This window comes from Lucilia cuprina, chromosome 6, assembly GCF_022045245.1.
Source record: "Lucilia cuprina isolate Lc7/37 chromosome 6, ASM2204524v1, whole genome shotgun sequence".
Lineage (NCBI taxonomy): Eukaryota > Metazoa > Arthropoda > Insecta > Diptera > Calliphoridae > Lucilia > Lucilia cuprina.
The window spans coordinates 51,077,686-51,105,185 of NC_060954.1; the positions used below are offsets into that span (position 1 = coordinate 51,077,686).

At 30.0% G+C, this 27,500-nt stretch overlaps 1 protein-coding gene across 2 annotated transcripts in view; it reads right to left on the reverse strand.

Moving 5' to 3' along the window:
- Positions 1 to 280: 280 nt before the first annotated feature.
- The window catches only part of LOC111682147 (oxysterol-binding protein-related protein 9), a 39,619-nt gene continuing 12,399 nt past the window's right edge, over positions 281 to 27,500 (reverse strand). The window contains exons 4-13 of one of the 2 annotated variants that reach the window (XM_023444055.2): positions 27,383 to 27,460; positions 18,491 to 18,710; positions 13,797 to 13,920; positions 4,775 to 5,209; positions 4,543 to 4,694; positions 1,927 to 2,028; positions 1,688 to 1,862; positions 1,486 to 1,621; positions 1,329 to 1,415; positions 281 to 430 (exon numbers count right to left, since the gene is read on the reverse strand). In XM_023444055.2, coding sequence (XP_023299823.2) covers positions 305 to 430; positions 1,329 to 1,415; positions 1,486 to 1,621; positions 1,688 to 1,862; positions 1,927 to 2,028; positions 4,543 to 4,694; positions 4,775 to 5,209; positions 13,797 to 13,920; positions 18,491 to 18,710; positions 27,383 to 27,460 — 1,635 coding nt within the window. In that variant the 3' untranslated portion in view covers positions 281 to 304. Of the gene's footprint in view, positions 431 to 1,328; positions 1,416 to 1,485; positions 1,622 to 1,687; positions 1,863 to 1,926; positions 2,029 to 4,542; positions 4,695 to 4,774; positions 5,210 to 11,530; positions 11,797 to 13,796; positions 13,921 to 18,490; positions 18,711 to 27,382; positions 27,461 to 27,500 lie in introns of those variants that run through there. The other variant, XM_023444056.2, reaches the window with a different exon arrangement.

The following is a 27,500-nucleotide window of genomic DNA, read 5'->3' on the forward strand; positions in this document are numbered from 1 at the left end:
CTATAGTCTAGTCTATAGTCTAGTCTATAGTCTAGTCTATAGTCTAGTCTATAGTCTAGTCTATAGTCTAGTCTATAGTCTAGTCTATAGTCTAGTCTATATTCTAATTCTACAGATGTGTAGTTGGTAGTCTTGTCGAAAGTCTGGTCTATAACCCACTATTCAGTCTAGTCCATAGTGTACTTTATAATCTAGTTTATTGTCTAGTCTAGTATAGTTAAGTTTTGTGTATAGGCTATATTTTGTTTTAAATAATGAATAATTTGTATATAAAGAATGAATATAAATAACAATAAAAAAATCATTACTTGAGTCCAGCGGTAACTTCCTTCCAAACACGTCTTGATTCGTATTCTTCCTGTTCAACGATTGGTCGAACTTGTTTCTTAAATATTGGTATACGATTTACATCGACAAATACTTCAGTTTTCTAGAAAATTAAAAAATTTTGCAAAAAAAAAAGAAGACAAAAAACAAATTTCCCATTGAATTTAACATGACATTTCTTTCGCTTTTCTTCAACAATTTTTCAATTATAATAATTTGCCAAGATTTTCGATAACACACGCACTCTACACAACCAATATACAGAAACGGATACAATTAACTATAGACTAGAAAAAATAAAAGGTTTTATATAGAGATAAAACAAATACAAGCACCAATATACCAACACACCAACACACATACACTCAATAGTTTAAACATAAACAATTTAATTTTCTAGATAAACATAGAAATTTAGACCAGAATATTTAAGAGAGAAGTACAAGTAATCGACAGTTGCGGTATAGTGAGGGAAATATTGGGGGAGAGGGAATGTAGTTCTAAACTTAGTTTAAAGATGGGTTATAAGCTTAAATACTTGTAAGAGTATAGAGGAGTAGGTAAGGGAAAAGTAGGAAGAGTATGTGTTTAAGTTAAGGATTTGTTTTAAAGTGTAAGTAGAGATAAGATAAAAAATATATAAAAATTATTAATTTATAAATTTTTTTAAAAATTGTAATACTTAATGAGGGACACTTTCATACATTCCAAGAAGAATGTATTTAAATTACAAAACTAATAGTTTTGAGATTAAAAATTTTGCTTAAAAATATCAGAATATTACATACATAAGCAGCATACAAATATTGTATTTGAATTCAACTTTTTGTTTAAAGATTTTCTTTAAATTGAAATGTGAGTCACGCCTCGTTTAAGAAAAGTTGATTTCATATACATAAATCAAGAAAAAAGCTAATGCAAAAATATAATTGAAAATAATATTGAAAACAATAGTTGAAATACTTATAAAAAAGAAAGACAAAATAAAAGAAATACATTACATGGGTATCATGCCATTTAGCTTCCATTAAACCACTCCATTCGCCAGCAATTGAAACAAATGGTTTCTTTTCATTGGGAGAATAAATCTAAATAAAATGAATAATAACAATAAAATTGTGATAACAAATAACAAGTAAAACAATCACGAAAACATACCTCACAAGTAACTTTATTACGTTTACCGCCATAAAATGGTTTAGTCAAAAATTCCACTTGAGCATAATAGCCAGTTTGAGGACATTTGATTTCTACCGAACCACCCAATTCAATCCAGGGTATTGTTAAAATGGAACTAAAATAAGTTAAACAATAAATACATAAATACAAAAACAATAAATCTAAACAAAAAACTACTAACCGTCCATAACCATTTGGAAAAGTAACAATATATTCTTCACCACGATCCACTAAAGTAACAACACCTTCGCCAATATTATGTACACCCACTGATAAACCCAAAAATTTTGATTTAGTCCAGACATGAGCAGAGAAAGTGATTTTCTTATTAAAGTGTTCGGCATAAAACGCAGAAACTGAAAGATGTCAAATTTTTATTAATTTTTTTTCAATTTTACTGCAGAAAATTTCAATACTTACTGGGTGGATGATGTGAAACCTGTTCGGCTAAAAATGTTAACTGATCTCTTCGGCACCAGGGTATAGGACCATCTTGAACATTATTTTCATCAGGATTTTCACCTGCAAAAGAAAATATTTAAAAAATTTATTACTTTACTTGTGTTTTCTTAATATTTTCTATAATTTTAAAAATTTTCTTTAAAATTTTCCATACTTTTCGATAATATTCAAATTAAAAGAATTTTTTAAAAAGAATTCCAAAAAACCTCGTGTTTTATAATTTTTTTTTTTTTAAACAAAGTTCGAATTTCGAAATCATAAATGGTTTTCGATAAATTTCGAATTTAAAGAAAATTATTGATAAATCTCGATTAAATTTTTCTTAAATTTTATATTTAGAAACATTTTAAATAATTTCTCAATATAAAATGAAAATTTTTAAAGTTTTCATTTATTTCAAAATTAAGATTTTTCGAAAAGTTATTTCTCTGTAAAAAAAATTTCAAAATTTTTTTATTCTTTATAGAAAATTCTCGAAAATTCCATCTTCTGTTGGAGTATTCTATTAGATTTTCACTTTTTTTTAATAAATTTTCGAAATTTTTCAATATTATTCTCTTTTTTTTGAAAAATATTCAAAATTTTCTTTTTTAGAAGAAAATTTTTGATTTTTTTTTCTCTTTTTGTAAAAATTTTCAAAATTGTATCTTTTTATAACATTCGAAATTTTTTTTCTTTTTTATAAAAACTGTTCAAAATGTTCTATTTTTTAAATAAATTTTCGAAATTTTCTTTATTCTAATAAAAAATGCTAAAAATTTAATTTTTATAATAAATTTTCAAAATTTTTTCCATTTTTATAGAAAATTTTCGAAGTTTTTTCTCATTTTATAGAAAACTTTGGAAATTTTCTTTTTTATTTTTGAAATTTTTATTATTTTTATAAAAAAATTATAAAATTTTTTTCTTTTTATATTTTTCGCTTTTATATTTTCGAATTTTTTCTTTATTTCCTTAAAAAATGTTTGAAAATCTCTTTTTTTATAAATATTTTTGGAAAAAACTCTATTTTTACAGAATTTTTTCTTAAAAAATCTCCTTTTTAAAAGAAAATATTTGAAATTTGCTCTCTTTTTATTGAAAATTTTTGAAATTTCCTTTTTTAAAGAATATTTTCAAAATTTTCTCCTTTTATTAAAACTGCTCGAAATATTTTCTATTTATAGAAAATTTTATCCTTAAATTAAGTTAAACATTTTTCGAAATTTTTTCTTTTTTAAAAGAAAATTTTCGATAATTTTTCTCTTTTTATAGAAAATTCTAGAAATTTTTTTTTTTAATTTTTCAAACTTTCGTTCTTTTTATAGAGAATTTTCTATAATTTCTCATTTTTTATAGAAAACTATCAAATTCTTTTTTAATTTTTGATATTTTCAATATTTTTATAAAAAGTGTTAAAATTTTCTCTATTTCTATAATAAAATTTCGAAAAATTTTCTATTTTTAACAAAAATTTTATTTTTTTTAAATTTCGAAAAACTTTTTATAGATATTTTAAATCTTTATTTATATAGATTTTTCAAAAAAAATGTTTGAAATGTTGGATTTTTCCTCGAAAACTTAAATTTTCTTTTTTTTATATAAATATTTTGAAATTTTAATTTTTTTTGTATAAATTTATATAAGTTTTCTCTTATCTATAGATTTTTTTTAAATTTTCTCTTTTTTTATAGAAAATATTTTGAAATTTTCTATTTTTTTATAGAAATATTTTAAAATTTTCCTTTTTTATAGAAACATTTTGAAATTTTCTATTTTTTATAAAAACATTTTGAAATTTTCTATTTTTTACAGAAACATTTTGATATTTTATTATTAATATTTTTTTATTGAATTTTTTTTTTAAATTTCTAATTTTTATAGATATAATGTTTTCTTTTTTGTGGAAACATTTTGAAATTTTCTATTTATTGTAAAATATGTTTGGAACTTTCTAAAAGATTTTGAAACTTTTTTCCTTTTATAGATTTTCAAAGAATATTTTTAAAAAATAATTTTTTCAAAGAATTTTTCTTTTTCAGTGAATATTTTCGAAAAGTTTACTTTTTCAATGAATATTTTCGAAAAGTTCTCTTTTTAAGAAAAATATTTTTAAAAATTTCTCTTTTTATAGATATTATTCCAAAATTTATCGAAATTGGAAAAAATGTCTTTTTTTATAGAAAGCCTTTATAATTTTAAACGCAATTCACTAAAAGCAAACTTATTTCAGAACTGTTATAAAACTCTCTTAGAACTAGTTGCAGGAATGATTAAAAGCTTTTAAAGAATTAGCTTTGCGGGTGAAAAATTCAAAGAAAATTCATTGATTAAAACACAATTCACTAAAAGCAAACTTATTTCAGAACTGTTTTAAATCTCTCTTAGAACTTGTTTTTAAGTTTTTATAGAATTAGTTTTGTGGGTGAAAAATTCAAAGATAAATCATTGATTAAAAAAACTGGTTGCAGAATCATTCTATAGAACGTGTTTTGACTTCATTTTAGAACATTTTGAACAAACATGAATACAAGATCAAACTAGACCACGCTATAATCATGTATTCTACAACTTATTATAGAGTTAAAAACTTACCAGGAATATCCCAATGACATTGAAAAACTTCACCTAATATAGGATTGTAGGGTTTTTTGGCAACAGCACTTTTACGTCCAGCATGATAAGCACTTAAATACCAACGACAAACCTGTACAATACGATCACGTGGACTATCTAAATCGGCAATCCTGAAAGAGAGAGAGAGAGAAAAAAACAAATTACAATAACAATTTCTAAAGTTAACAAATTTTAATTGCAATAAACTTACTTTAAAAATAAATCTGGATGGGCAAAATAGTCAGCATACATTTCCAATAGGGAACGTCTTTCTAATATAAATGTTGGCAGTACAACTTTTGTCAAGTCCATACCAATTTTAACTTGTGACAATAAATGTGATATCATTGAACCATGGGCTTCCATGCTAATACTTGTATCTTCTTCCTCTTCGTATAAGGCATCATAATCGATGGATTCTTGATTTGAAAGTGGATTTCTGTTAGCAACAACACCACCACCACCCTGTTGTGTACTTGTGCCAACAACATCAGCACCGGCAATGTCACTAACCGTACTAGAGGCTGTTTGATATTCGTCAATTTCAGGCACAGAGGGTGGCGGTGTGGGTTCCGTTTTATTACCTTGCTGTTCAGGTGGTTTTTCATTTGTTGGAGATGTTTCAACCGAAAATCCACGAGTTGCACTGAAAAACAATAAAAATACAACAAAATGGAAAATAAATGAAGATGTATTGTTTTGTGTTTTATGGTAAAATATGTTTGTTTTTAGCTTATGTATTGATTCCTTTAGGGCAGGTTTCTAACTACTCAGTTAAACTAGTCTTAAATTGCTGTTAGATTAAACTGAGTACAAATTTAGGCCGACTTTAACCGATGATTATGTTTTTCAGTTATGGACCTTGATACAGTTTACTTTGTTAGTATTGCCAACCTTTCAGACAAAAACATAAACAATGAACAGCTGTTTTTTGCAAACATCGCTTTTGTAATTATAATTGGCCAATACTACTCAATTAAACTAAGATAATAATAGTGGGTTTCTTACTATTCAGTTAAACTCAGCTTAACTTGCTGTTATATTAAACTCGGAACAAATTTAAGCGGACTTTAACCAATGATTGTGTTTTTCAGTTATGGATTTAAGTTCAGGTAACTTTGTTAGTATTGCCAACTTTTCACTCAAAAACATAAATAAAGAACAGCTGTTTTTTGCTAATATCACTTTTGTAATGAAATGAAAAATTTTAAATAAACACTTAAAACAATAAAAATGAACAAGAGTTCTATATTGGGCTATGCCGAATCTTTTATAGCCTTCACCATGGCGTGTTAAAAAACAGTCAGTACCTACCAAAAAGTCTTCTTTTACATAACTTACTTCGGACTCAACGTTCTTAATTTCATGTTTCTAAATTCAATATTATGGAAAATTCAAAAGAGTATCTTTTGAAAAACAAAAAAGTACCAAAAAGTTCCCTTTTATGGATACTCACCTAATTGAGACTCTAAATATTTATTTTCATATTTCTAGGATCATTATTAAAGAAAATTCAAAAAGTACCTTTTAAAAAACAAAAAAAGTACCAAAAAGTTTACTTTTATGGGTTTTTTAACTAATTCCGACTCTAAATATTTAATTCCATGTTTCTATTTTCAATATTATAGAAAATTCAAAAAGTACCTTTTGTAGAACTGAAAAGTACCAAAAAATCACCTTTGATGTGTTCTCGTCTAATTCGGACTCTACATATATAATTTCATGTTTCTGAGTTCATTATAATGAAAAACTCAAAAAGTACCTTTGGAAAAATGAAAAAGCACCAAAAAGGTCCCTTTTATGGGTTCTCATCTAATTCCGAAGTATCAAAAAGTTCCCATTTATGGCCACATAGTTAATTTCATGTTTCTAGCCAATAACATAACATTAGTGCTGCTATCGCTCTGCTACTCTTGCTCTGCTGCTCTCGCTCTGCCTTGTTTTTATAAACAAGAGTTTGAGCATGAATAAAAAATCAGAATTTTTGATGAAATTTTCAGAGATTGTCTCGGATTTTTGCTTATATTTCTTTTATTTATGGACTGATTTTGCTGATTTTAAATAGCGATCTTCCCGAAAGCATGTCTAACAGAATTATTGAAGATTCGAATCTTAGCGATATCTGGGGTCCTCTAAAAACCGATTTCAACAAACATACGTCTGTCTGGACGGGCATGGCTTAATCGACTCCGCTTTCTATAAGGATTCAAAATATATATTCTTTATAGGGTCAGAAAATTATATTATAGTATTACAAACGGAATGACAAACTTATATATACCCTTCTCAGGTGCCCCCGGGGGTATATTACCTTGGTGTGGCGGTGTGTTATTGCAATCCCGGGGTATAAAGAGGTGCCTGGCCGGGAGTGAAAAATTGGTTACAGTCTACTGTTTGGCTTAGTGCTTGCATAGATTGACAGAGGTCAGACCAGAGCACCGCATAATCTAGTGGCCAGTTGCCCGCAGGTCTATGTCCTGGCTGGTCAGTTGGTTGAGGTTCCTTCAGGATTCACGTAGTGGCTGTGGTTTAAACCGAAATTCGCGGGGAGAGTAAGTGGCAGTTAAAAGACTGATGCATGATATTTCGGGATGAGTTCGGTGCTGTTGCCGAAAACAACAGATACCCCACAGAGGAGTGGCTGTGGGACTAAGCGTTGGAAATGAGTTGGTATTACTATTATTATTTGGCCACAACCACCCGTCTACCTATACTAAAAGTGTCGTATGTTTTTGTCTTACGAATGTGTCTTATGAATGAGATGTGTGCTGGGTTGAATGATGATGGATGAAAGGTATCATATACATTTGATACCATTGAATTTTACTTCCTTGTCCAGATTTGTTCAGAGTATACTCTATTCATATCAGAATTACCACAGTGTGTCCCTGTGAGTAAGAACAATGTCTTCGGCTTATTGATGGATCGTACTTCGGTCCACCGGTTACCTCTCTAGGAGCTATTGCCGAATCAACAGAAGCCATCCGATGGTCAGAGATTAGATAGCTCGAGTATTCCAGCAAAATACTTGTGAATGGACCCAATGTACAAAAATTGCCAACTAAGTTCTTCATTGAAGAACAAAGGGGCGATAGTAGACCGTTCTCAAATCTACCGAGTGGATGAAAAAGACCACCGTAAGATAAGGCCATCAAGGCAGGTGCTCACGTTAAAACTCTCGACATTCATACCCTTCCCACGAAGGTGAAGGGTATAATATAATATATAAAGTTTTTGTTCTTCCGAAATTATTGTGTTATTGTTTTTGTCAATTGTGTTTTCTCACTTATAACTTAACACTAAACATATATTAAATTAGGATTAAACAAAGAATGTAGATTATGTTTATCTATAAAACCCGCTCTAAGTAACACTGAAAAACACAAAACATAGATTAAACTATATTTAACCAAAGAATGTAGATTATCTTTATTAGAAAAAACTGGCTCTTAGTTTTCAATTTAAAGTTTCCAGTAAATAGTTTTTTTGTTGTTATGCGCCTAAATAATAGACATTTCTTATCCAGGATATAAAAATATTTAATTTTAATAAAATACTATTTTCCATGTTGAATTTTTAAATAATATGAAATACTTAACATACATACGCTCGGTCCATTTTCATTAGATATTTCTCTCATTATTTTCTTTTTTTTTTTCTTCTACATATTTAATATTTAATGCACGCAAATGTGGAGGCATCTATTCTATATTCATATTCATACTACATGTGGTTTGTTGTCTGTTGCTTAAACATTATCCCACGTACTCTAGTTATTCCACATAACCCCATTAGAAATTATTTAAAATATTTAGAAAAAAAGGAATAGATAAGTTATTTCAAAAGAATTGAAAATTAAATTTTCTTCATACATAGCATATATTACAAATAGTGAAAAATAATCCTAAAACTGTATGCTAGTTGGAGTACGAAAACAGTACCAGAAAGTCGTCCCCTTTTTTTCATTTAATCAGGATGCTGCCTGTTTTATTATAAATATGTTTCTAATTAGGTTTTTTATTAAAAAAGAATACGTATCAAAAAGTTTACTCTTATAGATCTTCATTCCTTTAGGATCCTTTATGTATGAATGAATGTCGAACACCTAACGTGTTGACCTTATTTCACGGTGGTCTTTTTCAACTACAGTGACGACTCACCACCGCTCCATTGTGTATCTTACACGCAGGTGGTAATTTACTTATATGGAATTTCCGGTCCAATAGCGTCAGCATTTCGAGTAGACCAAAGAACACCAACTTATTTCCAACGCTTAGTCCCACAGTCACTCCTCTGTGGGATATCTGTTGTCATTCGATAATAGCATCGAACTAATGCCGAAATATAGATATCACCGTGATTGGTCTTTCGGTTTAAATAACAGCCACTACGTGGATCCCAAAGAAAATTCAACCGATTGACTAGCCAGAGCAAATCGTGCCACCGTAATGCCAGATTATGGGGTTCTCTTATGTGATCACATGCCAAATCATTGCAAGGAGAGTTCGTGAATTGACTAGAGTTACTAGTAGCACGTCTTTACCCCGGGATTGCAATACACCAAGATGAGAGAATTTCATCAAGATCTAGATTCAATCGGGTGCCTGATTACTAGTGCACAATAACAATTTCCGATTAACAATCCTGTTGTGATACGAAGACTGTGTTGTAGATCTTCTTTGGTGAGGTGACATTTTTAAAATAGATCTCGACTTTAGAAGAGTGTACAAAAAAAAGTTACTTATGTGGACGTTAATCTGAAATTGTCAGATGACTCTTAGGGAAAACATGAGGAACTCAGATTTTCAAAAAGAAATCTTTGCTTCTTAACGATATTATGTACGATACATTGTACCTCTTCACGAGTTATTGCAAACAGCGGACGAAGGAGAAGAGATTTGCAGGGTCATTTAGTAGTTTTCACCAAATTTGAAAGAATATTCGGTATCCATTAGAAAGAGCCCACTTCTATAATAGACATTTTCTACTAATGACGCTAAGGGAGATCAAAGCAATCGATCGGAATGATCGAATGGTCTCTAATCTTTTTCGACAAGTTGCCAAATGCACCCGCTGTACGAAGCCGAAGATGGTCTATATTGGTAGCCTGATTTTTTGGCTAAGATGATCATAAACACTGTCAAGTCGTTCGAAAAAACTATATATAAGTGTTTATTTGGGAGGGTTCACTCCTGGTAAACTTCTACTTTGGAAAAAACTTCACCAGAAGGCCTTATCACGTTCAATGGTCGACAATCTTGTTACGCAAGTTGCTTATAACTACAGAGTTCTGGCTTGCTGACAATTAGAAAAATTCCATTCTCATGTCATTCCGAATATCAGCTATAAAGTTGTAAGGGGTGTTTAAAGCAGGAAAACTACCGACTAAGAGATCCTATAAATAGGTTATTAAGGAAGTATGTAGGTTTATACATGAAAAACTTTAAAACTCCATCAATAATGAGAGCATAGGGCATAACTGCTACTGACCCTCTTAAGGGCCTAAATATTAGTTGTCTGCTAATAGGATTCAAGTTGTGATTCAGGAAACTAAAGATTATAGAGTAAACAATCTTTTACACAAGAAAGATCAAGAATTGGAGGCACTACACCAATCGGACTCGACAAGAACTTGCATAGTCATTGAAAGCTAAGCAAGCAGTCTGATTAAACCAAAAACCAGGACATTGGATATCATAATAATAATAATTGATACCTAATAATCTTAAAGAACGAATTTGCATTGATTGAAATGAAACCGAACCAAATTTTTATTTTCGATAAAGCATGGATCCATTATATTAATACGATGTGTAAGAGATTCTTATATAAAACTCAGCAAACCAATCGCATAAACTTTAACACCATGGCTATAAGGTAATGCTCCGTATTTGGAGGTACAAAATTTGGCCCGTCCATCACAGGAACCGAAAGCAAGTAATTCTTTAAAAGTGAAATTTATCCGTAAAACGATCTGAATATTCGGTCATTCATGAAAAAGTAATATTCTTTTATGACAATGCTCGGTGAAAAGCGATGAAAAGCTACTAAAACTGAAGTGCTTGCGAACTTTTGTACCATTCATCTTATTGTCCACTCCTTGTCCCGTTTGACTACTATTTGTTTTGACTGAATTCGAAAGCTCTTTCTGAAATAAACTTCACTTATGAACAGGTTATTCGAAATTGTTTTAAGCTATACTTTTTTTCATATATAGAGCGTTTTTTGGCGCGAAATCCATAGCCATGGAAAGTTTTGAAAATTAAAGCTTTTCGTTCTAGATTTAAGAACCTTTAATGTACAAATATAATTAAAAGATTATGTTTGTAAGAAAAAGTTGTTTAGATTTCGAACAATACTGTATGTTCAATAAGGCGCAAAGTATTTAATCATCCTTAACGAAGTATATTCAATTATATAGCATTATTATTAAAGCATAATATGAAATAAACAAATTATTTATATTATGATTGTCATAACGTTAATATCTCTATAGAAAATTTATTCACACATTAATAAAATTGAAACGTTAAATCTTTGATAAGGTTGCTTTTTAACTTTTTATGAAGGCTTAATGAAACAAGTCAAACAAATAAACCTTGACAATTTGATTCGATAGAAGTTTAAATACCAGAAAGCTCTTAATTTACAAACACTTCATTGACAAAAAAAAAATGAAATAAAAAAAACTGACAAATATGAAAGCAATTACAAAATGCCAAGGAAATTTACTAAAAATGTGGGGGAGGGGGGTGTTGTGTGGTATCAAAAAGCAATAGCGAGGAGCAGGGTTTAGTTGAGTAGTGTATAGATGTTACAAATAAGGGTCACTTTTAAAGTGCACTTTAGATGGATAAAGGAAAAAAACTGTTATAAAAATAGAACTAAAGATTATATTATAATATAAGTTTATACAGTGAAAGTGAGTAGATATCATTATATAGCAGTTGTAAGTACTCCTCCTTACCTTATGCTTACGCGTTTAACCCACTTTTTAAACATGATTTTTTTATAGTTGGAGCGTTTTCTTTTTGGTTTAAAAACGATTTTGAATAGATTTTTCTTTTTTTTTAGATTTTATATTGCAATTGTATGCAGGTATGGACGACAGTTATGTTGTTGTTGTTGTTTATTTTTATATTTGCTTGTTTGTTTCTTTTGCAATTGATTTTATTTATAGTATACTTTTAGGATTGCATTATACTAAACTAGTTAGTGTATAAAACTAGGCTGTTTTCCAAAAAAAAATGAGTCTCACTCATACTAAAAATCAATTTTATGATTGTTTGCTATTTGTATGTCATAAATTAAGATTTATTTTTTATTATGTATTTTCATCTAAGAAAATTTTATATACAAGTGAATAAATACTTTTTGAATACAATTTAAGAAAATTAATATCCAAAGTGCGTCATTGGTGTTTTTTTTCTTCTGTTATTTGGCGAGTTATTTATTACTTTAGTAAAGTTTAATGCTATGGAGTTTTCTTTCTATAATTATTACATACATATGTGTATAACTTTTATATATTTAAGATTTTTTTAAAGTAAATTTAGTCTATAATATTATTTTATTGTATATCTTTTCGTTAACAATTTTTTAAAAATTTTTCTTAAAAAAAAAATTAATTTTTTAACTTTGAACGTTGAACTTTACACGAGTATGTCTATTTTCATACAATGTAATGTTAGTATTTTCGTGGTACTGAATCTTAAGTTCTCAAATTATATGGATTTTATTTGTTATTTAATGCATCCTTTTGACTCATAAAACCAAGAGAAAACTAACATTTTAAGAGTCCTTTAAAAAAAAGAGTTTTAAACGCATGCTCACAGAGAGACCGACTAAATTGTTATCAAAATTAAATCCTTCTCAGTCAAAAAAAAAAAAAAACGCATAATTTTGTTTTAGATTTTTCGCATTGTAGTCAATTTACGTTTTTCAAATGGCAATTGCGCGAACATGCGTTTTTTTGGGTTTGGGATTTTTAAACTGCGTTTGGAGATTGGACTAGTCTATAGTCTAGTTTATAGTTTAGTCTATAGTCTAATCTATAGTCTAGTCTATTATCTAGTCTATAGTCTAGTCTATTTTCTAGCCTTAAGTCTAGTCTGTGGTCCAGTCTATATTCTAGTCTTAAGTATAGTCTATAGTTTATTCTATAGTTTAGTCTATAGTCTAGTCTATAGTCTAGTCTATAGTCTAGTCTATAGTTTATTCTATAGTTTAGTCTATAGTCTAGTCTATAGTCTAGTCTATAGTCTAGTCTATAGTCTAGTCTATAGTCTAGTCTATAGTCTAGTCTATAGTCTAGTCTATAGTCTAGTCTATAGTCTAGTCTATAGTCTAGTCTATAGTCTAGTCTATAGTCTAGTTTATAGTCTAGTCTATAGGCTTGTCTAGTCTATTGTCTAGTCTATAGTCTAGTCTATAGTATAGTCTATAGTATAGTCTATAGTCTAGTCTATAGTCTAGTCTATGGTACAGTTTAAAGTCTAGTCTATAATTTGGTATACAACCTGGTCAATAGTCCGGTCCATAGTATAGTCTGTAGTCCAATCAATAGTCTGGTCTTTAGTCTAGGTTTCTAGGGCTTTTTGTGAAATGATTTTATAAAAAATTTTAAAAAATAAATTGGCAACACTGATTTATCCCCCAAAAAAATTAATTTTAATAACATTATTATGTCATGTACAGTCATAGAATTTGACAAAGAGAAGGGAGTTGAAAAAATAAGCGAGAGAGGTTACGAATCATACAACATAATATGGAGCCGGTAATAATATTTAATGTTAAGGTAGTCCTATATTACAACTCATACGTATTACTGCTAACACGTAATATATATATTTTGTGTTTTTGTTTACTTTTTGTAACGAGATTAAATTAAGTTTGTGGTTTAATTTAATTAGTGTTAGTTTAAGGATCATCTATGCGTTATGTATGCGTTTTATGTTTGCCGTAAATGTCAGGAATAAAATATATAGATAAAAAGTTAATGTTATGGAAAAAAGTATTAAATTTGTTTAAGTAATACAATGATTACTAAAAAACACTTAAGTTTAGTGTTAACTTACTTCAGTTTCTGTAACTTGAAAGGAATTGTGATTAAATACATTCAAGACAAAAAATATGACAATTTTATGAAAAACGAACTTGTATTAGTACGGTTCCTTAGAAGTATCTTAGAACTTGTTCCGAACTTGCAATTACAAATCAAAATTTGTACTCACCATGTCATCGGTGAACTTCCAATACTTGTAAACGGATCATCATTTGCATCATAGAAATCTTCTTCGCCTTCGCTGCTTGAATATGATGTTTCCGGAACAATCATTGTTAAGGGTGCCGTTGTCACTATATCATATGATATTAAAAAAAAAAATAAATATAAAAGAAGGAACAAATTAATATATAAAAATCAAATAACACTAAAATAAAATAAATAATGCAAGAGAATGAATAATAAAAATGATTTTCATCTTTTAATTGTAAAAAAAGAACAACAGGATTTAGGTCATTGTTTATCTATGTATAGTTATAGTTGAGAACAAAACGTGACCATCTGTTAAATTGGGTATAGAAAGTAAACAGTTACAATGGGATTCTATAGTATTATTTTTGTTTGCGAAAATGTATTAGAAAAACAAGTAAGAATGTACAGTCGGGCATGGCCGACCATATAATACCCTACACCATGAGTATATTTTTAAAATTTTTATTTTTTATAAAGAAACTTTTATGTTGAATATTATCATAATTCCAAAATATTTAAGCAATTTATTGATAAAAAAAACTAAAATTTCTAAATGAGGCTTTTTATAGGTCAAATATGGGCCGCTCCTCGGTAAATTTGGGAAAAGGATATATTTTTAAATAACAGTTAGTTTTGTTGAGTTTCATTGCGATACAAATGGTTACAAGTCAATTTTAGACGTTTATGACATTTTTTGAAGGGGGGTTTGTATGGGGGCTAGGGTGAAATAAGGGCCGATCCTTACAAAAATCTGTAGTGTCATTTATACTTATATAAAACTTATTTGTGCCAATTTTGAGAGAAATAATAGAAAATTTGACGTAATTATGGCATAAAAAGTTCAAATCGGGAGGTACGGTTGTATGGGGGCTAGGTGAAATAATGGACCGATTTCAACCATTTTCTATAGGCTTCGTCCCTGTGCCAAAAAACATGCTTGGTCCAAATTTCATCAAATTATCTTGAAAATTGCGGCATGTATCTTGCGCACAAGGTTTACATGGACAGCCAGCCGGACAGACGGACGGACGGACTCTCAAAACGACTCAAAAGATGATTCTGAATCGATCGGTATACTTTAAGGTGGGTATTGGACCAATATTTTTGTATGTTACAAACATCAGCACAAACGTATAATACCCTCCCCACGATAGTGCTGTAGGGTATTATGATTGTATTCAATAGAATAGATATCAAGCATATGGTGTTATAGGAATGTTTAAGATTTAATTGCAAATTGGGGAAATATAGATGAAATATGGTCGTTAAAAGTTCTTAAATGAAAAATACAATAAATTTTGTATAAACGCAAATATTATGAAGAAATCTATTAAATAAGACGATTGAAGTTCATATTGCAAATCCGTGCACAGTTTGAAATTCCAATTTATATCGATGGAACAGGGACATTTTTACGCTTTAGAAACGTTTGCAAATGATTCAATCACCCCTATCGCCAATCTTCATTTTGAATTTGATATATGTTGTTGATGGAATTTTTTAAATATTGAACAGCTGTTTCTTACAAAATCAACTATTGTCAATGAATCGCTCACAACAACTTCACGATAGCAATTTTCCCTTCGAGGGAGAGGAAAATTTCAAGGGAACAGTTCTATTTGATGTAAATTTTCGGTAGATAAGACAAAAACGTGTAATTTTTCGCTCTTAGAAGATCTTCTTTGGGGTTACATATATCGCTGATCTGCTGTGTAAAGAAATCAGCATAACAAGTTTGAAGATCACAAATCGTAGCTGTAACGCCATTAAGATTGGTGTCAATGTCAAGAAGAGAATAATTGGAAGCTATTCAATCAGAAAATTTAAAACCTTTACGATCAGTAAGATTCATACAAATTGGAACTGAGAAGTCTCTTCCTTTCATATGATAAAAAATGGATTTATCAAGATAACTCGAAGCGAAAGAAATTGTATGCAAAGTCGTCCAATCAGGTGAATCGATGTAAAGTAAAGCTCTGCATTAACAGCTCCCGAAACGGTCGTATCACAGAGAACTGCAATTGATTCATTTTATGCGAGCATGGACCAAGAAAAGGTCATTTACGTTGCTATAGCTGTCGTCTAGCTTATAGTCCAGACCTTGAACATCCAGACCACTTCACTTCAGAACAGGGAATCCGAAATATGCATAAATCAATCTTAGCTCCAAAAGATAGGCAATTATTTATGCTTGAATCTCATTTGCATGTTGTTAGAAAAAATCAAATCCAACCCTGGGCAATAGTCATATCAGCAAGAACCTTGCTTATAGTCCAGACATTGCCCCATCCCACTTCTATTTGTTTCGGTCGATGCAGAATGCTCATTCTGGTTTACGCGCTACTTCAGAACAAGGTACCCGAAATGTGCTTAAATATTTCTTAGTCCCAAAAGATAGGCAATAAAGAAAAGTTCAGTTACGTTGCAATAGCTTTTTACTATTTAGACCTTGCTTATAGCTCAGACATTGCCTTGTCCGACTACTATTGTTCCGATCGATGCAGAATGATCATTCTGCTTTACGCGTCACTTCAGATCAAGATATCTGAAATTAGCTTGAATCGTTCTTAGAAAAGATCACAACTAACTGACAAAAGTCGTATCAGAGAGAACCGCATGCAATGGATTCATTTATATCGAGTATTATTCAGAAAAAGGTCTGTTACGTTGCAATAGCTGTGTACTATTTAGACCTTGCTATAGCCCAGACATTGCCCTGTCCAAATACTATTTGTTCCCATCGATGTAGAATGCTCATTCTGGTTTACGCGCCACCTTAGAACAAGATATCCGAAATTAGCTTGAATCGTTCTTCTTAGTCCCAAAAGATAGGCAATTATTTTGGCTCGATATTCATATACATATTGCCAGAAAGTCCAATTGTTGGCCGTAAAATAAACATTCAATCTCTATTATATCTTCTTTCTCTCTTCTTCGAGATATCTTAATCCAATGTATACAACTGCTATAAATTTTATTAAATTTATTCTTGAAGAAGAAAGGATATATAAACAGAGTTAAACCCTTAAGATGGAGAAATTTTTCGGACCTAAAGTTGCTTAATCCTTTAGAAAACTATACTTGTTAGTTTGTATAAATACATATTTGTTGGTTCTAAAAATGTTGAGTTTCTTGAAAATTTAAAAATAAATATTTTATTGGAATATCCATGTAGTTGTTGCGTCGCTTTAAAGAACTATTCTCGTGGCTATTATTTACTTCTTCTTTCCTATTATTTTTAGAAAATTTTTAATTTAAGTTTCTTTTCACATTGCAAACGCAGTTGTTCTATTGTTAGTAATGTTATAATAGCAGACATTCTGTAAGATTAGTTCCATCATTGTTGTAATATATTTTACACCATAACGATGACGCTAATGATGATGACCTTAAGTAAGTTAGAACATCATATTTAATCACGTGATATACTTTAATTAAGTCTTAAACAGAAATCAAGAATATTAAAACACACACACATAACAATGAACATTTTCCCACACGCATTCATATCCTGCGGCTATGGGCAGCATGCATTCTAATTTTAAAAAACCTTTTATATACAGTTCCTTATAATAAACTTACTATTTGAAAAAAAAAACTTCTAAAAAAAATGGAAAATTTTCACTTCTGTTACAAAAAAGTTGTAAAAGAATTTTTTATGACAATTGACAAATATAAACCAACCACTTAACAATACCACCAACTTAATAATACTAACTAGCGTATGTTTGTAAAAACAAAATATTTGCACAAAACAATAAATATTTCCTTTTTGTGTCTCTGTATGTGTGCACGTGTGAGAGAAAATATGTGTGTTTATTTGAAGTGATGCATCCACATACGTTGAAAAAAAGGACGAAAAATATGCCGGCCAAGCGCATGTTTTCTGCCAAAGAGTGCAATTGTTTGAAAACACACACACACATTCACACATGTGATATAATTAATGTGATTTTGTATAGTATTTGTTTGGGTCATACTAAACAGGAAGCGGATATAAATGAAATATAGACAGAAGAAGTTCAAAAGTATGTTGTAGTAAAATTAAATATTTGCCAAAAAAAAAAAATATATGTATATATATAAATTAATAATAATCTTAAATCAATTGACCTCTAAATTTATGGTAAAGGTCACAAGGATAACGGAGAATGTGAAGTCGCCTTAACTTACCTCGAAATGAATTGTTGCTAAACTAGGACTGAATTAGAACTAGAACTGAACTTGAATTGAACTAGAACTGAATTCGGACTGAACTAGAACGGAACTAAACCAGAACTAGAATTGAACTAGAACTGAACTAGAACTGAACTAGAACTGAACTTAAACTGAACTAGAACTGAACTAGAACTGAACTAGAACTGAACTAGAACTGAACTAGAACTGAACTAGAACTGAACTAGAACTGAACTAGAACTGAACTAGAACTGAACTAGAACTGAACTAGAACTGAACTAGAACTGAACTAGAACTGAACTAGAACTGAACTAGAACTGAACTAGAACTGAACTAGAACTGAACTAGAACTGCTCTAAAACTAAAAAAGAACTGAACTGAAGAACAAACAATGAAAAAAATTTCGGAAAATTAAAAAATGATATCGGAATGACGGTCCAATTCTATATTAAATGTCTCCTATGAATAAATATAGATTCATAGACAAGTACTTACCATTATCTGTTGTAGAATCCTCATCATCACCTGAAATTTCCGTTTTTAATAAAATATTTGGTAACATAATCGAAGTGGGTGAAGCGGTAGCTGGTGTATCAATATTAGTTTTATCCAAAGAACTATTGGTGGGGCCATTGTAAATGCCATTAATAGGATGAGCCATATTTTTAGCAATTTGTAAACTAACAATTGAGTGTTTTATATGATCCAACATCGCCTGTAAAAAGAAAACAAGACAAAATATATATATTTTTTAAATAATACACATTTAATAAATTTAAAAATCGTGTGCATAATAATAAAGCTAATTAATCCCATGTGTATTAGGCCTCATTAATTCTCATGACCCTCGACAAGGCCACATTTATTGTTCATGGTTAATTTTATCGTTTTTTCCACTATCTTTCTTTAGATTTTTCATTCACTTTCTTTTTCAATAGTTTCTAGAGGTGGTTGTTATAATAAAGCTTTTTCCATTTTTTTTAGTTTTTAATGTGAAATGGATAAAATGTAGACATAAATATACAATATACGGTCAATTAACAGGTGTCAGCTGCTTGTAGGTGTATTTAATCTCAGAAACAGTGGCAAAAGGAAGAAAAAAAAGCTTAATAATGCATTTTTTTCTAAAGGAAACAACTCATTCGTAGGAAAGGACGTGTTTATAGAAAATATAGAGTAATATATAATACTGCAGACAACTTCTTTTAAACAAATAAAATTTTTACTTAAATAGACGGCAGAAGAAACAATTTAAACAGTGTACATTTCCGTAAAATAAATTCTGTATGAATTATTTCTGTCACCAATATGTGAACAAGTCTGAATGTGTATTTGTCAATGGTTTCACACGATTTGATAAAGCGTTGCTACGATATAAAAGACGACATTAAATTTATTATGCTGGCACGTTTTTTGTTTTGTATAGAATGTCTGTATGTGATTGAGTCGTTCAATACTTTCGATTATTTTGCAATTGAGACATTTCATGTTCATGTGCCGAAAGTTTAAATTTAAAAAAATAAATAAATGATTTCCTTTGACAGCAATAAAGAATCAAATACACATGCTTTCCTACTAAAGCTCATAAAATGTATTTATTGAACACTTACAAATACAAATGTACAAGAAGTATATTTTATGAGCTCAGAGTAAGATTTACTATATAACAATTAATTTCTAGTGCAGTTCTAGTTCAGTTGTAGTTTAGTTGTAGTTCAGTGGTAGTTCAGTTGTAGTTTAGTTCTAGTTCAGTTCTAGTTCAGTTCAAGTTCAGTTCAAGTTCAGTTCAAGTTCAGTTCAAGTTCAGTTCAAGTTCAGTTCAAGTTCAGTTCAAGTTCAGTTCAAGTTCAGTTCAAGTTCAAGTTCAGTTCAAGTTCAGTTCAAGTTCAGTTCAAGTTCAGTTCCATTTCAGTTCTAGTTTAGTTCAGTTATAGTTCAGTTCTAGTTCAGTTCCAGTTCAATTCTAATTCAGTTCTAGTTCTAGTTCAGTTCTAGTTCAGTTCTAGTTCAGTTCTAGTTCAGTTCTAGTACAGTTCTTGTTCAGTTCTAGTTCAGTTCTAGTTCAAGTTCAAGTTCAGTTCAAGTTCAGTTCAAGTTCAGTTCTAGTTCAGTTCTAGTTCAGTTCTAGTTCTAGTTCAGTTCTAGTTCAGTTCTAGTTCAGTTCTAGTTCAGTTATGAATTATTTCTGTCACCAATATGTGAACAAGTCTGAATGTGTATTTGTCAATGGTTTCACACGATTTGATAAAGCGTTGCTACGATATAAAAGACGACATTAAAATTTATTATGCTGGCACGTTTTTTTTGTTTGTATAGAATGTCTGTATGTGATTGAGTCGTTCAATACTTTCGATTATTTTGCAATTGAGACATTTCATGTTCATGTGCCGAAAGTTTAAATTTAAAAAAATAAATAAATGATTTCCTTTGACAGCAATAAAGAATCAAATACACATGCTTTCCTACTAAAGCTCATAAAATGTATTTATTGAACACTTACAAATACAAATGTACAAGAAGTATATTTTATGAGCTCAGAGTAAGATTTACTATATAACAATTAATTTCTAGTGCAGTTCTAGTTCAGTTGTAGTTTAGTTGTAGTTCAGTGGTAGTTCAGTTGTAGTTTAGTTCTAGTTCAGTTCTAGTTCAGTTCAAGTTCAGTTCAAGTTCAGTTCAAGTTCAGTTCAAGTTCAGTTCAAGTTCAGTTCAAGTTCAGTTCAAGTTCAGTTCAAGTTCAGTTCAAGTTCAGTTCAAGTTCAGTTCAAGTTCAGTTCAAGTTCAGTTCAAGTTCAGTTCAAGTTCAGTTCAAGTTCAGTTCAAGTTCAGTTCAAGTTCAGTTCAAGTTCAGTTCAAGTTCAGTTCAAGTTCAGTTCATGTTCAGTTCAAGTTCAGTTCAAGTTCAGTTCATGTTCAGTTCAAGTTCAGTTCAGTTCAAGTTCAGTTCAGTTCAAGTTCAGTTCAAGTTCAATTCAAGTTCAGTTCAAGTTCAGTTCAAGTTCAGTTCAAGTTCAGTTCAAGTTCAGTTCAAGTTCATTTCAAGTTCATTTCAAGTTCAGTTCAAGTTCAGTTCAAGTTCAGTTCAAGTTCAGTTCAAGTTCAGTTCAAGTTCAGTTCAAGTTCAGTTCAAGTTCAGTTCAAGTTCAGTTCAAGTTCAGTTCAAGTTCAGTTCAAGTTCAGTTCAAGTTCAGTTCAAGTTCAGTTCAAGTTCAGTTCAAGTTCAGTTCAAGTTCAGTTCAAGTTCAGTTCAAGTTCAGTTCAAGTTCAGTTCAGTTCAGTTCAAGTTCAGTTCAAGTTCAGTTCAAGTTCAGTTCAAGTTCAGTTCAAGTTCAAGTTCAGTTCAAGTTCAGTTCAAGTTCAGTTCAAGTTCAGTTCAAGTTCAGTTCAAGTTCAGTTCCAGTTCAGTTCAAGTTCAGTTCAAGTTCAGTTCAAGTTCAGTTCAAGTTCAGTTCAAGTTCAGTTCAAGTTCAGTTCAAGTTCAGTTCAAGTTCAGTTCAAGTTCAGTTCAAGTTCAGTTCAGTTCAAGTTCAGTTCAAGTTCAGTTCAAGTTCAGTTCAAGTTCAGTTCAAGTTCAGTTCAAGTTCAGTTCAAGTTCAGTTCAAGTTCAGTTCAAGTTCAGTTCAAGTTCAGTTCAAGTTCAAGTTCAGTTCAAGTTCAGTTCAAGTTCTGTTCAAGTTCAGTTCAAGTTCAGTTCAAGTTCAGTTCAAGTTCAGTTCAAGTTCAGTTCAAGTTCAGTTCAAGTTCAGTTCAAGTTCAGTTCAAGTTCAGTTCAAGTTCAGTTCAAGTTCAGTTCAAGTTCAGTTCAAGTTCAGTTCAAGTTCAGTTCAAGTTCAGTTCAAGTTCAGTTCAAGTTCAGTTCAAGTTCAGTTCAAGTTCAGTTCAAGTTCAGTTCAAGTTCAGTTTAAGTTCAGTTCAAGTTCAGTTCAAGTTCAGTTCAAGTTCAGTTCAAGTTCAGTTCAAGTTCAGTTCAAGTTCAGTTCAAGTTCAGTTCAAGTTCAGTTCAAGTTCAGTTCAAGTTCAGTTCAAGTTCAGTTCAAGTTCAGTTCAAGTTCAGTTCAAGTTCAGTTCAAGTTCAGTTCAAGTTCAGTTCAAGTTCAGTTCAAGTTCAGTTCAAGTTCAGTTCAAGTTCAGTTCAGTTCAAGTTCAGTTCTAGTTCAGTTCAAGTTCAGTTCAAGTTCAGTTCAAGTTCAGTTCAAGTTCAGTTCAAGTTCAGTTCAAGTTCAGTTCAAGTTCAGTTCAAGTTCAGTTCAAGTTCAGTTCAAGTTCAGTTCAAGTTCAGTTCAAGTTCAGTTCAAGTTCAGTTCAAGTTCAGTTCAAGTTCAGTTCAAGTTCAGTTCAAGTTCAAGTTCAGTTCAAGTTCAGTTCAAGTTCAGTTCAAGTTCAGTTCCATTTCAGTTCTAGTTTAGTTCAGTTATAGTTCAGTTCTAGTTCAGTTCCAGTTCAATTCTAATTCAGTTCTAGTTCTAGTTCAGTTCTAGTTCAGTTCTAGTTCAGTTCTAGTTCAGTTCTAGTACAGTTCTTGTTCAGTTCTAGTTCAGTTCTAGTTCAAGTTCAAGTTCAGTTCAAGTTCAGTTCAAGTTCAGTTCTAGTTCAGTTCTAGTTCAGTTCTAGTTCTAGTTCAGTTCTAGTTCAGTTCTAGTTCAGTTCTAGTTCAGTTCTAGTTCAGTTCTAGTTCAGTTCTAGTTCAGTTCTAGTTCAGTTCTAGTTCAGTTCTAGTTCAGTTCTAGTTCAGTTCTAGTTCAGTTCTAGTTCAGTTCTAGTTCAGTTCTAGTTCAGTTCTAGTTCAGTTCTAGTTCAGTTCTAGTTCAGTTCTAGTTCAGTTCTAGTTCAGTTCTAGTTCAGTTCTAGTTCAGTTCTAGTTCAGTTCTAGTTCAGTTCTAGTTCAGTTCTAGTTCAGTTCTAGTTCAGTTGTAGTTCAGTTCTAGTTCAGTTCTAGTTCAGTTCTAGTTCAGTTCTAGTTTAGTTCCAGTTCAGTTCCAGTTCAGTTCTAGTTCAGTTCTAGTTCAGTTCTAATTCAGTTCTAGTTCAGTTCTGGTTCAGTTCTGGTTCAGTTCTAGTTCAGTTATAGTTCAATTTTAGTTCTAGTTTAGTTTTAGTTCAGTTCTAGTTTAGATCTAGTTCAGTTCTAGTTCAGTTCTAGTTTAGTTCTGGTTCAGTTCTGGTTCAGTTCTGGTTCAGTTCTGGTTCAGTTCTGGTTCAGTTCTGGTTCAGTTCTGGTTCAGTTCTAGTTCAGTTATAGTTCAATTTTAGTTCTAGTTTAGTTTTAGTTCAGTTCTAGTTCAGATCTAGTTCAGTTCTGTTTAAGTTATAGTTCAGTTCTAGTCCAGCTCTAGTTCAGTTCTAGTTCAAAAATAGTTCTAGAGAAGCTTTAGAAAACGTATTTGATTATTTTAAAAACTTTGTTTTAACAAAACAATTATTCGTTTTATATACAATGCTATGTTCCCACGACGCATTTATTTGAGTCGCAAGCTCTCATTAGTAATTTAATTTTTATTCTCATGATGCTAGCCAGATAAGAAGTAAGATCTTATTTAGCTAAGTAGAGGTTATAACTCTGTCATAATATTAACATATAAAATAAAGAGTACAGAGGTTCAAACCATTCTCTTGTTCGTTTTCTTTTTCTGCGAAAGAGAAACCCATCGACTAATACAATATAATGTTATACAATTCAATAAAAGTTGATCGACATGCCGGAATTTCGTGGACTATATATATTATGCGTAGAACTATTTCATACGTCATATAATACGTTGTCATATTTTAAAATTTATTTAAAAAAAAAATATGCATATAATTTATTAAAAATCAATTGTTAATTGCAAACTTTGGGTTTTTACGTAAATTTTGTATTACGTCCAGACTGAATATAATTAAAACAATATTTGTTATATAAATAGCAATAAATACACACAAAACAAAAATCAAAATAAAATAAATTTTAGTTATTAAATATATATATATTTAAATATGATGTAATCTATAAATTATTACGCAATCAAATATCAATTATTTTAAGTACTTTTTTATGTTTAGTTCAGTTCTAGTTCAGTTCTAGTTCAGTTCTAGTTCAGTTCTAGTTCAGTTGTAGTTCAGTTCTAGTTCAGTTCTAGTTCAGTTCTAGTTCAGTTCTAGTTTAGTTCCAGTTCAGTTCCAGTTCAGTTCTAGTTCAGTTCTAGTTCAGTTCTAATTCAGTTCTAGTTCAGTTCTGGTTCAGTTCTGGTTCAGTTCTAGTTCAGTTATAGTTCAATTTTAGTTCTAGTTTAGTTTTAGTTCAGTTCTAGTTTAGATCTAGTTCAGTTCTAGTTCAGTTCTAGTTTAGTTCTGGTTCAGTTCTGGTTCAGTTCTGGTTCAGTTCTGGTTCAGTTCTGGTTCAGTTCTGGTTCAGTTCTGGTTCAGTTCTAGTTCAGTTATAGTTCAATTTTAGTTCTAGTTTAGTTTTAGTTCAGTTCTAGTTCAGATCTAGTTCAGTTCTGTTTAAGTTATAGTTCAGTTCTAGTCCAGCTCTAGTTCAGTTCTAGTTCAAAAATAGTTCTAGAGAAGCTTTAGAAAACGTATTTGATTATTTTAAAAACTTTGTTTTAACAAAACAATTATTCGTTTTATACAATGCTATGTTCCCACGACGCATTTATTTGAGTCGCAAGCTCTCATTAGTAATTTAATTTTTATTCTCATGATGCTAGCCAGATAAGAAGTAAGATCTTATTTAGCTAAGTAGAGGTTATAACTCTGTCATAATATTAACATATAAAATAAAGAGTACAGAGGTTCAAACCATTCTCTTGTTCGTTTTCTTTTTCTGCGAAAGAGAAACCCATCGACTAATACAATATAATGTTATACAATTCAATAAAAGTTGATCGACATGCCGGAATTTCGTGGACTATATATATTATGCGTAGAACTATTTCATACGTCATATAATACGTTGTCATATTTTAAATTTATTTAAAAAAAAAATTATGCATATAATTTATTAAAAATCAATTGTTAATTGCAAACTTTGGGTTTTTACGTAAATTTTGTATTACGTCCAGACTGAATATAATTAAAACAATATTTGTTATATAAATAGCAATAAATACACACAAAACAAAAATCAAAATAAATTAAATTTAGTTATTAAATATATATATATTAAATATGATGTAATCTATAAATTATTACGCAATCAAATATCAATTATTTAAGTACTTTTTTTATGTTTAAACAACACATTCTATATATTTTATTCTTAAACAATAGACATATTATAAAGACATTCAAAACGAAATTTAATTCATTCAAATTTAAACGCAAGAAATTGAATTACATATTATTATGAAAATTTGTTTTATAAACCTTTGATAAAAAATAAAAATTAGATTATCTAATTTTTGGTCAAAAATCTTATGCAGTTTCATTAAAACAAAATTTAAAAAGTTTTTTTTATTCCAAAAATCAATTGGTTTACTTGAAAGTTAGCAAATAATTTAAACAATTAATCGATGTTTCGAACTACACTTACTCGATTGAATATATTAATATATACCAAAAAAAAAGTAAAAGTACTATTTTTATTTTTTATTTTTATAATTTCTTATGAACTTTAATTTTTAGTTTTCTTGTCTCTATTTGCGCACATTTGTTAATGAATAATTATGTATGCATGTTTTTAATATGGAACAGTATTTCTTTATTTATGTTGTTTTTTACCTATAAATATATAAAAATTTAAATTACCTAATTAGGTTATTTATGTGTTAGAAAATTAGATTAAAAATTTAATTTTAATTGTTATGGATTTTCATTTTAATTTTTCGTATTAACAGTCTGACGAATGAAGTCCACGTTTGAAAATAATTAAGATAATCCAAATAATAGTGTACGAAAAAAGTTTATTTAAACTTAAACAATTTATTGTTATTTCCTTTGGAAAAAAGTTGTCTATTACGGACTTACAAAGAAACACGTAAGACGTGAATATAGATTATAGTCAAGACAATAAACTAGGATATATACTACAATATGACTATAGAACTGAACTAGAACTTAACTAGATCTGAACTGGAACTGAACTAGAACAGAACTAGAACAGAACTAGAACTGAACTAGAACTGAACTAGAACTGAACTAGAACTGAACTAGAACTGAACTAGAACTGAACTAGAACTGAACTAGAACTGAACTAGAACTGAACTAGAACTGAACTAGAACTGAACTAGAACTGAACTAGAACTAAACTAAACTAGAACTGACCTATAACTGAAATAGAACTGAACCAGAACTGATCTAAAACTGAATTAAAACTGAATTAGAACTGGAAAAGAATTGAACTAGAACTGAACTGGAAGGGGACTAGATAGGAGAGTAGGTCTGCTTCTGAATATCTTCTGCTCAGATGGAACGGCTTAGGATGTGAGAGCGAAGGATACTGATTGCATGCCTGGGAATTAGACGACGGCAGGGTCCGGATGAGTATGGCGCAGGCCATCTTGCATATACATTTATAGGGTGATAGGATTTAAAAGGATAGCCGGTTTCATGACCAAGGCGGCTATTAAATCCATGGAAAAGGCTCGTACTTTAGAGATCAATCTTGTCCATGGATGTTTAGTAGGGCAAGGGATATAGGGACTATTAGGACGTCTCGATACATGTTCCCGGTAAACATTTTGACATTACGGGATACTGGCCTTATGTACATAATAAGAGTTAATATACATACTTGATACTAGTATGATTTTAAATGAACGTAATTGTTTTCGATTTAAAATTCAAATCATAAAAATGTGAGAAAATTTGACTCACAAATATAGAAAAAGGTTAAACACACTTGAAGCTAGTGCAACATTAAGTAAAAAATCATTTTCAAGAATTGAGTAACGATTTTATATTAAAAAAATTATACACAAAAATTTATTTGTCCAGTTCACAATCGGTGTTGTACCGTTGTATCGTAGTATGTCATATTTTTTTATTATTGATTTATTTTAGTTTCAAAAAATGAGTTCGTAATTAGTAATGCTCTCATGAATCATATTGAAAACTTAGTATTGAATATTTAGCACATTTTAATAAAGATTTTAATTATTCGAGTTTAAAGAGTTTACAATTAGTAATTGTCTTATGAATTGAATATTGTATACTTAACATTCAACACTTGGGCAAATTGTAATGTATTCTCTGCGCCCGCTACTGGGGTTTTGAATTCGAGTTTAAATTCGTAATTTTTGAATTTAACACTTAGTAATTTTTTAATGCATTTTCTGATCCCCGCTAGAGAATTTCATCAGCAATTTTGGACGACATTTATTTAAATATATTACTTTAATATATTTTAATTTAAATTGTATTCTCGACATTTCGATGTATTAATAAATATCTCATTTTACTACTTACACTGGCATTGTCTTGTATAACTTTACATTTAGCTTTTTCATTTGGATCTGTTATATCATTAATACGTTTTTCAATAGTCTAAAATGGAAAGAAAAGAAAAGTGAAAAACAAATATTGA